Source organism: Anopheles coustani, chromosome 2 (assembly GCF_943734705.1).
Source record: "Anopheles coustani chromosome 2, idAnoCousDA_361_x.2, whole genome shotgun sequence".
Lineage (NCBI taxonomy): Eukaryota > Metazoa > Arthropoda > Insecta > Diptera > Culicidae > Anopheles > Anopheles coustani.
This window is the reverse complement of record NC_071289.1, coordinates 61,107,555-61,121,912: the sequence shown is the minus strand read 5'-3', so window position 1 is coordinate 61,121,912 and position 14,358 is coordinate 61,107,555. Positions and strand designations below refer to the sequence as shown.

Sequence of the window (14,358 nt, the reverse complement as noted above, 5' to 3'; positions counted from 1 at the left end):
CGTTTGTGGATAGCTAAAAATAGTACAGACGAATTTTAGTTCGTTCCGTTACTTATCCAGGCCACCCGTGTTTAGGTAGGTTTGTTTGATATTTTGTTCCGAGTGTGCTATAGTGTCAGTTTCATATTAAGGGCAGAATATGTGGTAGCCCAGGTGCACGTCAATTTTTCAAAAATCTATCCAGTTTCTAAACGTTCTGAATCTTATTGATGAAATAGGAAAACGAATGGAGAATATTCGATTAATGGTTGATCGTTAGACTGATGCTTGGCATTATAGCGCGCAATCTAAATTAGATGCTCCCCTTTCAACAAGCATCGGTGGTTCAGTGGTAGAATGCTCGCCTGCCACGCGGGCGGCCCGGGTTCGATTCCCGGCCGATGCAACAGAAGTTTTTTATTTGTGTAAATTTTCTGTACATTATCAATGTATCGGTAAAGTGATAATTGTCTAAATTTCTTGTCTATTTTTTTTATATTTTCAGAATAATAAACACTAGAAAAGTCCCAGCTATTAGGACCATTACGGGCATCGCAACGCTCGTCTGGAACTGAAACACGAATCGATTTTCATGAAGGACCACCGGACGGTAGATAATCCTAGCAAAACTGTGGCCATCCACGCCTTCAAACAAACAGTGATACAGGAGTGTGTTGTCGAAGGCAAAGGACACGCACGAACAAGTGGCCTGGTTCGCGGGCCGCAAAGTAGTCAGTAACGGTAGAAGTCGGTGTTGAGAAGTTCTAGAGTCCCATTTCAATCATGGCTGCGGTTGTTTATGGCAATAGTCCGCGACACAGCAGTCGCCACCATCAGGTGAGTAGCACGAGCCTCCGTCTCACACAAGCGTTACGAGTGATAATGGTAACGCATTAACGTTACTTGATCTCCTCTCGCCAGGGTCACCTGCTGTCGCAGCATTCACCTTACCACACGCCATCGGCGGTGGTGCAACAAAGTGTCGTGTCGGCTCAGCATCACTCACTGCCTCCGCCACCGGTCGGTCACCATCACTCCTCGTCGTCGGTGTCCGTTTCCCCGCCATCGCAGATCATCACCCCGCCGACATCCTACCTTTCGTCTGCTACGACCGCCATCTCCTCGCAGCAGTCCGTTTCGCAGCAGCAGCAGCAACAACAGCAACAGCAGCAAGCATCCTACTATCACCACCATCACTCGCAGTCGGTGTCACTCCCACCGCAGCATTCCCAAACGCTCAGCAACTACCATCAGCTGCGCAGCTCGAAGCGGAAGTCCGCCGTGGAGCTGCTCGCCGAAAGCAAGCCATTCTACGTGAAATCGGAAACGGTTCTAGACCGGCAGCAGCAACTACTCAACAAACGGTCCAGCGGTGGTAGTGGCGGTGGGAGCGGTGGTAGTAGTGGTGGAGGCGGTGGTGGTGGTGGAGGATCTGGTTCCCAGCAGAGCAGAGGAGGAGTCGACGGTGGATGCGGCAGTACCGGAACGCTTAGTGGATCATGTAAGTTTTAGGGAATCTTTTCTCCCGAGGTGGAAGTCAAGGACAAGTCAATGCTAAAAAGCCTAGAACAACGGCGTGTACTTTATTTGCGCGTACTCATTTTATTTCGGTTATTCATACGGCCGATCATGTCTGCATGTCATCTAATCATACCGATGCCTTAGAGCGGTTTGTTCGGAAACGCTTGGCTTGCCAGGAATAGATCCGGAAAGTGATGAATCGACAAACGACTGCTGTATCGCACCGCCCGAGACCAACGCCAGCACGGCAAATAAAGGGCAAAGCACCAACTGTAGCTTCATCTCAAATACACGGCTTTGTCAGATGTACGTTACGGAAATGACTGATCGCAAGAATTTACTGCCATCTTTATATACTTACCAAGAGGAAGAGCCAAATTTGAACTTAAGCTGCGTGTTGTGCGCAAACTCAACAACAACCTCTTTCAAACACGGATGTTTTCTTCTCGAAAATATGGACTACACACAATGGGATCTTTATTTTCACAGAACTCGAATAAAACACTAAAAAGATGAGGGAGACGCATCTACTATGATCCGTTTGATCCTCTCAAAAATTCAGATACGCTTTGGAACATTTGAAATGATGAAATGACATTTTTACCTGTTATGATGAACATAAGGTTATTTGCCACCTCCTCGTTGCCGTTGTTGGGTGCAGAGTTATTTAAACTTTAGTAACTAATCATCCCATAAGTACCTTAGGCCGACTGTGGTATACTGATCGACCGTCGTGTCCACCAGTGGCAACCCACAGGTTGTTGTTGTCGACGTTGCCCTCCGCAAACCACACACCACCGCCTGGATGGCGAAGAACAGGACGAGCAGGAAATGTAGATGCATCGCGAATACGCTGATGTCTACACTGAAGTTTGTACCTATCAACACCCTTTTTTTATTCATACCTGTTACCGGCTACTGAACAACGCCCATGGGAATAAGATCCGGCCTTGGAACCCAGTTTTGACCACATTGGTGGTAGGTGTTGTGAAGCAGTGAAGCGTCTCTTTTGAATATGAACAAAACAAGTCATTATTCGTTAGAAGATATACCGTTTGACTCGAAGAACAATGTTTTCGAAAGGCACAAGAACGTTATTGCGTTGATATTAATGAAGATTTATATTTACCTGAATCTAACAGCAGTCGGCTGAATCTGATGGTAATTTTTTTTTTTCAATCATATCGTATTTTTATCAATCGATCGTGTTTGGCTCTTCAACCTATGATTAGGCCCGCTCGTTCTGTATCGTCCTTAACGCATCAAGCATCGGTGGTTCAGTGGTAGAATGCTCGCCTGCCACGCGGGCGGCCCGGGTTCGATTCCCGGCCGATGCAATGGAACATATTTCTTTTTGTTTTGTCTACTAATCTTCCTTCTTCCTTTTCCATACAGATATGGTATCACCCTCGCGGACGCTTTCCTCATCAGCCGTAGCGCAGGCATTACAGCAGCAAGTTCAACAGCAACAGCAACAGCAGCAGCATCAACAACAGCAACGGCCGGCCAGCCGCCGGAGCGCCTCATCCGGATCCGATCTGCTGCAGACCAAGCTGCGCAAGCTGCTCAACGCCGCCGACAGCAAAGAGACAATAATACCACCCACCGATGTGGGCATAATCAATTCTAAATTCGGCCAACCGCTGGAGACGAGCTACATCGGCACTGGAATGGTCGGTGGCGGTGGGCTGGACGATATCGGGTATATTCAGCCGCCGAAAAACTACCAGCAGCAGCTGACCGTGCACCCGGAGCAGCCGAGCGACGTGTCCGTGTTCTTCCCGAGTGCGTTCCTGTCGCCCCAGTCGTTGCCGCCACATCCGGGCGGCGACGACGATCTCTACCTGTACGGCGGACTGCACGACAGTTTGGTGCTGACCGATGACTACCACGCCATCAGCCCACCGGCCGAGTACGCCGAACAGCAACAGCAGCAACAGCAACAACAGCAGCAGCAGCAACAACATGGAGGTTCGCCAGAGGGCAAGCATCCCATCGGCGGTGGTCATAGGTACGTTTTGTTCTGCACAGGCGGATCAATCCATTCCAACCAAAATTAGACTAATTTGTTTTATAAGAGCTTGTAATTCTTTCGACAAGTTTGCAACATGGTCAATGGTTGTTAAATGCTTTGGAAAATTTCGACTACAATGAGGAAAATAATTGTGTATGTACTACTGCACACACTTTAACTGGTGGCACCTTAAATCGCAGGTTCCGCAAGGACACAACTGATACATAAAAAGAAAGAAATATAAACAACAAATCATTTGCTTCTAACATGGTCGTGGGGTTTCATCCCGGGGTCCCTTTGCGATCGTTCATAATTGGTTTTCGTTATACTAATCATTGCTACTAATTTTTTCCTTCCAGCAGTCGCTACAACTATCAACGATCGTACTCGCACTCACAGGCTGTGGTCACCGGCTCGGGACACCATCCGACCGACGAGTCGGACTACTCGCCGACACAGTCCTACAACATCAACAGCCACAAATCGCTGCCAGATCTGCACTCCCAAAGCAGTCGCCATTCGCCGCACTCCGAGGCGCTCAGCTGCTGCAGCCGGGGCAACCGTTCGAACCGCTCCGGCAGCTCGTTTAACCGGGACTCGGGTGGTTCCTCCGGGCACTATACGCACCACAGCGAACCTTGCTGCAAGCAGCAACAACAGCAACAGCAGCAGCAGCAGCACCAGCAACAGCATCACCCGCATCAGCAGCAGCAGCATCAGCAGTCGCATCATTCTCACTCGCAAATGATGATGCAACACCAGCAGCAGCAGCAGCATTTGCAACACTCGCACTCTACGCAGCAGCAGCAGCAGCAACACTATCAACACCAGCACCCGCTGCAGCAGCAGTCGAACGACTCCATGATGATGCTGGGTGATTACCGACGCGATAGCGGATCCTCAACGCAGCACAGTGGCAACTCGTACTACGCGTACGGCATTCCTCCGCTCCGGTACGATTGCATCGAGTGTCGGGCAAAGATCCGCGAGGAGGCGGCCGACTGTTTGCTGAACTTCACCACCCCGGAGGTGCCGGAAGCCTTCCAGGATGGCTACAGCGAGAAGCAGCACCAGATCCTCCAACAACAACAGCAGCAGCAGCATCAGCAGCAAAAGAGTCAGCAACAGAAGTACTACGACGATCGGAGTGGCGGTAGTGCGGGCAGTCGAAAGTACTACAAAAGTGCTGCAGCACCACCCATGTCGCCTCTGTCGCCCGTTTCGCCCCTTTCCCCGCCGGATCAGCAGCAACCGCTACCCCAACAGCAGCAGCAGCAGCTCGATCTCAGCCCACCGTTGGGTACGTTCAAGAGGCAAAAGTGTCTGCGGTTTAAGAACCGCAGTGGTCGCCAGTCGGCCGTCAGCAACCCGTCACCGTCGGCCGGTGCGCGGTTCGGACCGGGGGGAGGAGGCTCGAGTGCAAGCGCCGGTGCAGGAGGTGGCGGCACGATGGAGGACGATCGACGGCCAATCCTGCGCTCGAAGAGTGACATTAGCGATCGCTACTGGAACCGTAGTCAACCCCCACCCGATCGTGGGGTCGGCAGTGCGGGTGGTGGTGGTGCACCGGATGGACGAGATCATCATCGGGAGCGTCGGGAGCGTGAGCGTGACCGGGATCACCGTGACCGTGATCGGGAGCGCGAGCGGGATCGCGATCGGGATCACCATCCGCACCAGGAGAAGCAACGATCGCGCTCGGACAGTCTGACGCAGCTGGAACGGTTCTTCGATCGGCTCGGGCTGGACGAGGAAACGTACGATCGCTACATCGCGCCCAGCGGACCGAAGAACAACCTGCGCGACCACCGGCGAACATCCGGTGGTGGAAACTATCACCACAGCAATTCCACCTCCTCCGACATCCACCGCCTGTCGGATGACTGCTCGCCGGTCGGCGGCGCCGGAGCCGACTCGGATGAGTCCAGTGCCGTGTTCTTCTCCGACGTATCGACGATCGACTCGACCAAGCTGCCCGATAGTACGGAAACGGCGGGCGCGGGTGTTGCGGCTAGTGTGCCGCAAGCTGTCGTCGGTGCGACTGTCGTGGTTGGTGGTCCGACTGGAGTTGGCGGTCCGGAAGCCGGAGGTCCACTACTCGGCGGTGGTGGTGGTGTAGGCGGGGCACCGCTCTACCGCACCAGCGAACCACCGTCGATCATCGAGCGCAACGCGCGCATCATTAAGTGGCTGTGCAACTGCAAGAAGATGCAGCTAACCTAGGGACGGGCCCGGAGGCGGCCGCAGCAGCCGCGATGGTCCTCTCCGGACGGGCCGGTGGCTTCGTACGATGGTGGTGGTGGTGGTGGTGGTACGATCGATCGACGCCATCGCCACCACGACGACGACTACCACCGGCGCCGACGGAACTGATGAGCTGTGACACCGAACCATACATAGAACAGGATGCGCGTAAATTCGCGTGCGTCCTTCGCGTTTCGTTCGCGTCTTGAGAAGCGCAAAACAACATAAACATTCAACCAAGAACCAAAGACACGATGGTCTGGATGATGGACATCTCCCCCCGGGACTGCGACTATCCTGAGGAGGAGAGTCCACCTCCCCCATCAGTTCACTTAGTTGAGGCAAACAGTTGATAGCACCCTGTAGAAGTTGAGCTCCTAGGATGCTGTTTTGGATGCGCTGTGACGGAAAAAAATTACATAAAATATTCACAATTTAGGGACTAGCATTTAATAAGAACACATTGCCCGTACGCCACGCGAACACTGTCGAAATGGACAAGGCAACACGAGAGCAGTCAAATATCTTGCGGTGCGATAGAACCACGAAAAAAGGTGTTTTCATTTCGTTCGCCGATTCTCCAGAACCGGAACGGAAGGATAAAACACAAAATACTTGTTCGATTTCGATAAACAAAACTTCTCGTGTACGTGTGTAATCAATGAAACGAATTCTCCTAGCGATGTAAATGATAAAGTAGTTAATTAGATTAGAACAACCAAACGGAGCGTGAGCGGAGAAACATTTAACGGTAGCATAGCTCTACAACACTTAGCAAATTTCCGCACTAAACAAGGATAAAAGCAGGGTCGATCTGATGAAGGCAAATGCGGCAGAAGGTTGAACGAATTTTATTATTTGCATTCTTCCTTCACTGTTTGTGATTTTATAAAAGTAAACAGACACCTTGGGCATAGGGGGTACAGGAGCGATTGAATACCATTTTAAAAGATGTGTGTTCGGCCCCCGAATGGTTTTACACTGAGCGATGAAGACTGACTGGACGGACATAGGGAACGGGAAATCGGGAGTGGTTTTAGCTACTGAGGGTAAGGAGTTCTAACGCTCAGTTGCTTCCCAAAGCGTGTGAATGTTAGTCAACATGTGACTTAACAGAATTTTTCCTTTGTGTTTCACTCTGGTTTTTGTTGTATGAGTAATTGCAAAAAGAAAAGTAAATTGAAAAGATGATTTAAACTAACCAATTTCTTACCACAAACGTTCGTGAGCTTCAAGAATCAAGAAGCAAAACGGTGGGCACAATTGTAGCAAAACGATAAACAACGTATAGCGCTGATGAGACAACAGAAGTGAAACATAAACTAAGAAAGTATAACGAGAGTAAAGCAAAGGAAAACAGAACGAAAGGTAGTGTAGGACTTGCTTCTCTTCAGAATATCTGATAGTGTGTTTTGTGGGAGACTTACAGATAACTCGTCAATTTCACTGTTCGTTCTTTCAACTTGTACGATACAATCTTCGATCGGGAAAGAAAGCGAGAGAAGAGAGAGAGAGAGAGAGAGAGAGAGAGAGAGAGAGAGAGAGAGAGAGAGAGAGAGAGAGAGAGAGAGAGAGAGAGAGAGAGAGAGAGAAAGAGCGAAAATCTCGAGAAGTCGGGAAACCCAAGCGACCATCGTAGAGGAAAATTCCCCCGAAAAGACACGTTTTTATAATGTTTTTGTATCACTCAAGTTCTAGACAGTAAGCCTCGGCCACGAATACTTCCAGTACTGCAAACTGAACACTACCGACTCGGCAACATGCAATACAGGAAAAGCTTAAAGATGGAAATAAAATCCGGCAAAGAGGAAATCATAAGAACGAAAGACAAACGTAAAAGAACTTCTTAGAATCTCACAACCACTGAACTAAGCACAGTTTCCTTCTGTGAACCGAAGAAGAGAGTCAACATAACAATGAAACACTTTGAACGATACCCGAGATAAAAAGAAAAGAGATCAGTTGCAAATTTGAATAGGGAAAAACCACAAACACATTTACTCATCTAGAGAGTCTGTTAGTCGTTACTCTGTAGGATAAAACCACCAGCGAACGGAAAATACTGTTTTCTAGTCTAATCTTAGCGGGATAGGGAAATGTATTTAAGGAAAACAGAATCAAAACCCCACGCATAAAAATCACACAAGGAAAACCTAATCCACCTACTACGATCACTCGAACAGCAGATTTGGGAAACGATCGGTAGAGCGCTACAAAACTTCAATACAAATAATTCAAAACTCTAATGCAAACTGACACATCCGTTTCGCGCTTTAGATGGAGGGAATCGAACCAACGGAACGGTAAAAAGGAGCGAGAGTTAAAGACGGGAACATAAATCGTTGTAGACAATCGATTGCGGAGGTCTGAAATCGTGTAAGGTAAAAATGTACTCTTGGCCCCTCGTAAAATGTAGGAGCGTACGAACCAAAGTAATTCAATTGCGCCAACAGCAGCTCAAAGCGTATAACTAAGCCGCAAAAATCCAATTCAATGAGAACTTCATCTCTCGACCCGTAACCTAAGCAATAGAAGCGAACCGTAACTGAAACAGTTTACCGCCATCTTCGATGAAAGACGATGATTACAAAAGCATATACACTAGCAAAATCCTACTCAATCATACATGATACAATAAGACGTCCATATATACACATAGCGAACGGTGGGGACTCGTACAAGCCAATGGAATTTTCATCCGCGATCGAAAGGGAATTTCTTTGTGCACCTAAACAACACCCTAAAAGAAGATCCTCGTTCACATTTCAATAATCAACGAATCATACATACATGCATAGATACATATATGACTACTGTAACGGATTGTAATAACCGACCAAAACCGCGAAAGAAGCGCCTACTGTTTTCCTAGCGTTTAGCAGCACCCTTCTAGTGTTTGACGCGTGCGGTGTTCGTTCAATCTCGGTGGCGGAAAGCCGCCCTAAACCCAATTTTCCGTAGGCTGAGCTTAGAGAACACGCTAGATCACTTTCTTTCCACTTTTCTTACCTACTTGGTCTTTTCACCACTCGTTCACCACTAAACCGGAAGAGAAACGGAAGGGTTGCATGCTCAGATCCCAAACTTCGCGTATCACAACAAGTGAACCAAACATGTTTGCTTACTGAAGAAACTAACCGATTATTCACACCACATTCTACTCTACACAGCAACTGCCCGAGCCGTGGAAAAGCACGAAACGAAAAAACCTACGGAAATCATGTACACAAACGTGCACACGACGAGTGCATTCAATTATAGTATACTACCCTCAAGATAGAAATAGACGAAACGAAATCAAAACGATAGAAAGCTGATTCAAAACGACCGAAAGTGGTTACTAAACGCTAACAAACCCGAGAACACGCAACCAAATTGACAAACTAGACAGCTTGCGCATAAGCTAACACGAAATATAAAATATTGCAAAACCTAACACAAGCAAACAAACGATAGATCATGCAAATGAAAAATGGAGCAAAAACAAAACTAGAAAAAGATAGTAAACACAACACACACACGCTGCTTTCAGACGATAAAAACTGTTTATGAAAAACAAACGCATCATCTCAACTCAATCAAAATCAAAATTTTAGCAAACGCGAGCTGTGAAAGTGCGGCACGCAATGATGGGAAATAGGGGCGAAAAAAAATCAATAAAACCATCGAACACTCTTTCGCACGAAATAATTGTGCTGAAAGCGATAAAACAAATTTAAAATCTTACAAAAGCGCAATATCAAAGAAATGTAAGGAGTGAAGATATACAACACAACACGAAAAGTCGGGATTTGAATTAATAATGAACAAAAAAAAACAATTAAAACACACAATGCATGAACAAAAACATTGAAATAGATACTGTGCGTATATATGCGTGGTGAGTGGATGCGAAGAGTGGAGAGTGCATTCATTTAAAAATAGATTGACGATTACTTAAACCCTTCTTATATAGGCATCAATCAATAAATGATATATATATATATTAATGAACAAATAATACGTCACTGGTTTCCTTATTCTGATATTCGATGGGGTTCGTTTATATTGAATTTTTTGCTTTCCTGAAGAAAGAAATATCTCTACTGTTTATTTACATTATTCATCAACGGATTGAGTCCCTAGCTGTCTGGAGTTACCTCTGAAAGGGTGAAAAGGATAGGGTTTGTCTCAATCTTTTCGTATTTGAACCTTTGAACTCCTCTTGCTACACAAGTAAACTATAAGTACCTACACGCACCGTGGACATTTCCTTGTGTCTATACTATATTTATATTTAGCCTTACAATACCCAGTTCCAAGAAGCATCGGTGGTTCAGTGGTAGAATGCTCGCCTGCCACGCGGGCGGCCCGGGTTCGATTCCCGGCCGATGCAAAGACTCTTTTTGTATTAGCGAGAGCTACAAAATTTTTATTTTGATGAGCTGTTTGTTTAGTAGTAAATCGATTGCTATCACCTTTTTATTACTTTCTAATTCATGATCTATCTTAACGGCTCGTTTCTGACACATCCAGAACAGCAAACATTTAAGGAATCTTGGTAGTTAAATCAACTTCACCCTAACGAAAAAGTCTTTATTTTTATTTTTTAAGAAATGGAATAAGGATTTATGGTTGAATGCCCCCTGAGACTTAATAAAATGTTTGAAAATACAATATTGTTAGCTTACACACCTGTTTGTATCTGTAATAACTGAACGGGAACTTTACATAATTTACGTAGACGGAGAAACAATGGGATTTGTTAATACTAAATTAATATATCAACAAACAACTCAGCTTGAAACAGATTTGTTGTACTGATTGATCGATTGTTTTTAGTAATCGATCACATTTTTCTCAAACTATCATCAACGAGAAAATCAATCCATTTAAGTCAGGGACAGATTTATGTAGAAGCCTTATTTTTATTGTGTGTGACATATTTCCTCAGCGTCAGGCATCATTCCAAGTTTTTCAATGGTATAGTTTTTACTTTCGATTTTTCGCCTTGCCCTTACTGGCGCCTTTGAATGGTTTCTTAGCGCCAGCAAAGTTTTTCGCTTTAAAATTTTTCTTTCCGGCACCACTATAGTGTTTGCTGTTCGAGCCACTGAACCTCGTCTGTTCCCAGGCCATCTGCTTGACGGATGATTTGTCCTGATTGAACACCTCCATCTCCGTACCGTGCGCGCCTGCGATCGCGTTCTTGGAGCGCTTCTTTCGTTTACCTTCTGCTCCCTTCGCCGAAAGACTCTCATCAGCGTTGCCCTCCAGCATTTCGGAAAAGTCGTCCGCAGCCGCAAATAGCGAGTTCATGTCGGCCGTTTTCAGTTTCTTGGCAAATGCACGATCGCTAACGTGCGCCACCGAGGACGCCGACTTCTTGCGCTTCTTCGCCACCGGTGCTTCCTCCTCATCATCATCCTCATCGTCTTCATCATCATCCATCTGTTCGCCATCTTCATCCAGTGAAATACTTCCACCGTCACTAAACTCGTCGTCACCGCCGGCGCCAAACTCGTCATCCGAGTCACCAACATTATCGTCCTCCTCATCACCCTCAACCTCATCCCAATCATCCAGTCCGTCCTCGTCCTCGTCATCGTCATCGTCGTCCTCCGCACCCTTTTTGCCTCCCTTCTTTTTACTCGATGCAAGATCTTTTTCTAGCTCCTGCATGAAATCGAGCTCCTCCCGGTCCAGGTTCGCACCGTCGTCCTGTCCACCAGGAACACCCAACCGATCCAGGTACGCATCGAACTCATCGTCGTCGATCGATTCCACATCGGAATCCAGCTCCTCATCGTCATCGTCGTCATCGATGCCTTTACCCTTTTTCTTCTTTCTCTGCTTCTTGAGCTCCTCGCGAGCCTTCTTTCTCACCTGGGCTTGCTGCATCCGTTCCCTTTTTTGCTCCAGGAAACTTTAAACGAAACACACAACGAAGTCAAAAAACATGTCAGCAAAGTCTCAATCTCAAACAAAAAAATTTAAAAAAAATCATTCCGTAAACTTCTACTTACTGGAAAATGTACTGATCATCCTCGGTACACTGGTCCTTCGTAAGCATATCGACCGGCAGGGCCCGGGAACCCACCGCCACGTAGTCGCTCCGTTTCTTCACCATCACCCGTTTCGATTGCCCGTTTTCGTCAAGGGTCACCGGTTTGGGTTTCTTCGGATTCTTAAAGGCAAATCGCTCGAGGAAATGGCTTAACGCAAAATCACGCAGCGGGTCACCGTAGTAGGTCAAGGCGGTATCTAGTAGTTGAGAAAACGGGAAACAATTTTCAGATGTGTTCTTTTGCGGACTCATTCCTGCCCAGGGGAACTATTTAATCCGTTGGCATGGTAATTTTAGTTTACAAGAGCTAGTTTGAGAAACAGAAAGCGTTTATGTGGATAATGAATTGCAAATATGATGATTTAAAGTCGAATGCTCCAAAAATAAAAAAAAAATCCAACAGATAGAGCAGCAACAATCTTTCTTCCCATGTAGGATAATTTTCTTCCTATAATACTTACTGCTGATGATGGACGCGGCGAATTTTTGTACCGTTGGATGGAAGTAGTACAAGTATCGCGTAAGCTCATACTTCAACGTGTACTGCGCACCGGCAAACTCCGACGCCCGGTGGAACCCATCATACCGTTTCACATTACGTACTACCGCCGGCTTTGCTTCCTTTTCGCCATCTTGCCCGCCATCATCACTTTGCGCGTCGGCTTCTGGTTCCTCCCTGCCAATTGGTTCTTCCGCTGGCAGCCCATCCAACAGCAACTGTCTACGTTTACGTAGGATTTTGTTGATTATGATCAATGCAGCACAGACGAGTGCCGGTGGGAAGTAGAACGCCACCTGCAGCAGACGTTTGACGAAAGCCTGCGCACGCTCCGGGCGCGGATCGTTCTGTATGGCCCGGTGCAGGATGTGGAACAAGACGTTTGCAATACGCGGCCCCACCATGAACAAATGCGGATCAATCAGCTTCCGGTAGAGTGCATTGTAGAACCGGTTTTGCGCAATACCCTCCGCTTCAGTCACCTCGAGCAGCAGCGAAAGACCCTGGCACGCGATAGAAATATCCGACAGATGAATCAACCGGAACATAACATTCAGCAGCTCCGGTTTGACGATATCCGACAGGTTGACGTCACGCTTGATGTTCCCGATCGCTCGACGCAGGCAGTTAAGGATCGACTGCATCATGCGCGAATTGACCTCTCCCTTTTCGGTGAGAATTTTGAAGAACGAAAAACACACGTTGATCATCTTCTGGCAGGTGGCGAAATCACCGTACACGCTGATCGTCGACAGGAAGGAGAGACCGTAGTGCTGCGCCTTGGCGGACACGTTGTTACGGAACAGCAGCTTTTCCGTCTCGGTCGTCACCACCAACGCCATGGCCGGGTGTGTTCTGACCACGTTCGTAAGGTGATACAGTGCCTTTACCGCAACCGTCTTCATTGGATCGCCCATCTTGTTCACCAGCATGGTCAGTAGGAAGGCCTCCTTTTCCGGTATCTGTTCGAAAAGTTTCGCCGAGTGAACGACCGCTTTACATTTGCTGGCTTCTTGGGCACTGTGCAGTACCATGGAGATGTTGGTGAGGAAGCTGAAATACAGCTCGTAGAGCTGTTCCTCAAAGTGCCAGTGTGCGTAAACTTTATCGCGAAGATCCTTGCTGATTTCCTGCTTCTTGAGGTTCTTCCAATCTGCACCGCGCTGCTGGATGGGGATCAACTTTCGGTGCGATGGCATCATCGATTTTATCATCAGCTCCGTCAGCACGTCCAGTACGTCCAAATGGCCCTTGTTGGAAGTTTTCACCATCCCTATGACTGTTTCCAGCGCTGGCAGGTTGCAGAATGGGTTCGTCTGTACCAGCAGTGCACCGGAGCTGGCTCGATCGCGTGTTGTTCCCTTCTCCATGGCACTCTGCAACCATTTGGCATCGGACGGATTGTCCTTAAGCCGTGCGTGACATTCAGCATCGAAAGCTGCCCGACAGAGACCTTTCAGCTCCGTTATTTCGGCATCCTTCAGTTCGATCAGCTCGCCCTGCGTGTTAAACATTTCGTACAACTGGTACCAACGTTTGGGAATGTCGCCATCATCCTGAGTGAGGCGACTAAGGATACTGCTGTTTCCACCTTTTTTATTCTTCCCTTTGCCACTTTTGGTGTCAGCGGATTTCTCACTGTAGTCTACTGGAACCACACGTTGCTCACCATCATCGGTGAACACAATTTTGGTCGGCTTCTTTTCAACGGTATCCTTTTCTGTCGTTGTGTTTTTACTCGACTTTGCTTCCTTTTTCTCGGACTTTTGGTCAGACTTTTTCTTAACCTTCTCATTCGCGATGGCCATTGTAGCACAGGTTTTTTAATCCACCGTATTCCGATTTATTTTCACGATCACGCCGGGACGGTTCTCTACCGCATGGTAAAGTTTACATGTCACAATTGACAGAAGTTATGCCTAGTGGTCAGAGAGCTACCCGTACAAAGAATTTTCGAACTGATTTGGTTTATTATTTTTATAGAGAATTGAATGTAAAATCATTAACGAACACTTCAGAAAATTAACAAATGAAGTTTTTGTTAATAAATTTATT

General features: G+C 47.2%; 2 protein-coding genes and 3 non-coding genes across 6 annotated transcripts; 4 read left to right on the top strand and 1 right to left on the bottom strand.

Annotated features, from left to right (window-relative positions):
- Positions 1–314: 314 nt before the first annotated feature.
- Trnag-gcc (transfer RNA glycine (anticodon GCC)) lies at positions 315–385 on the top strand. Its single transcript has one exon. It is a non-coding gene; the product is annotated as a tRNA-Gly (tRNA).
- A 377-nt stretch (positions 386–762) lies between these two features.
- Positions 763–5,737, top strand: LOC131266611 (hormone receptor 4). The gene is made up of 4 exons (XM_058269202.1): positions 763–816; positions 901–1,480; positions 2,896–3,511; positions 3,877–5,737. The coding sequence occupies exons 1-4, from the start codon at positions 763–765 to the stop codon at positions 5,735–5,737; spliced, it is 3,111 nt and encodes a 1,036-aa protein (XP_058125185.1).
- Trnag-gcc (transfer RNA glycine (anticodon GCC)) lies at positions 2,767–2,837 on the top strand. The gene has a single exon. It is a non-coding gene; the product is annotated as a tRNA-Gly (tRNA).
- Positions 5,738–10,062: 4,325 nt separating the features above from the next.
- On the top strand, positions 10,063–10,133 carry Trnag-gcc (transfer RNA glycine (anticodon GCC)). Its single transcript has one exon. It is a non-coding gene; the product is annotated as a tRNA-Gly (tRNA).
- A 276-nt stretch (positions 10,134–10,409) lies between these two features.
- Positions 10,410–14,169, bottom strand: LOC131266612 (CCAAT/enhancer-binding protein zeta). Of its 2 annotated transcripts, XM_058269205.1 has the most exons (4): positions 12,266–14,169; positions 11,764–12,001; positions 10,993–11,663; positions 10,410–10,932 (listed from the first exon to the last, which is right to left on the bottom strand). In XM_058269205.1, exons 1-4 carry the CDS (start codon positions 14,109–14,111, stop codon positions 10,730–10,732), a joined length of 2,958 nt encoding a protein of 985 aa, XP_058125188.1. In that variant the 5' UTR covers positions 14,112–14,169; the 3' UTR covers positions 10,410–10,729. The 2 variants fall into 2 exon arrangements, with proteins under 2 accessions (XP_058125188.1, XP_058125187.1); XM_058269204.1 differs by having other exon boundaries at positions 10,421–11,663.
- Between the last annotated feature and the right edge of the window lie 189 nt (positions 14,170–14,358).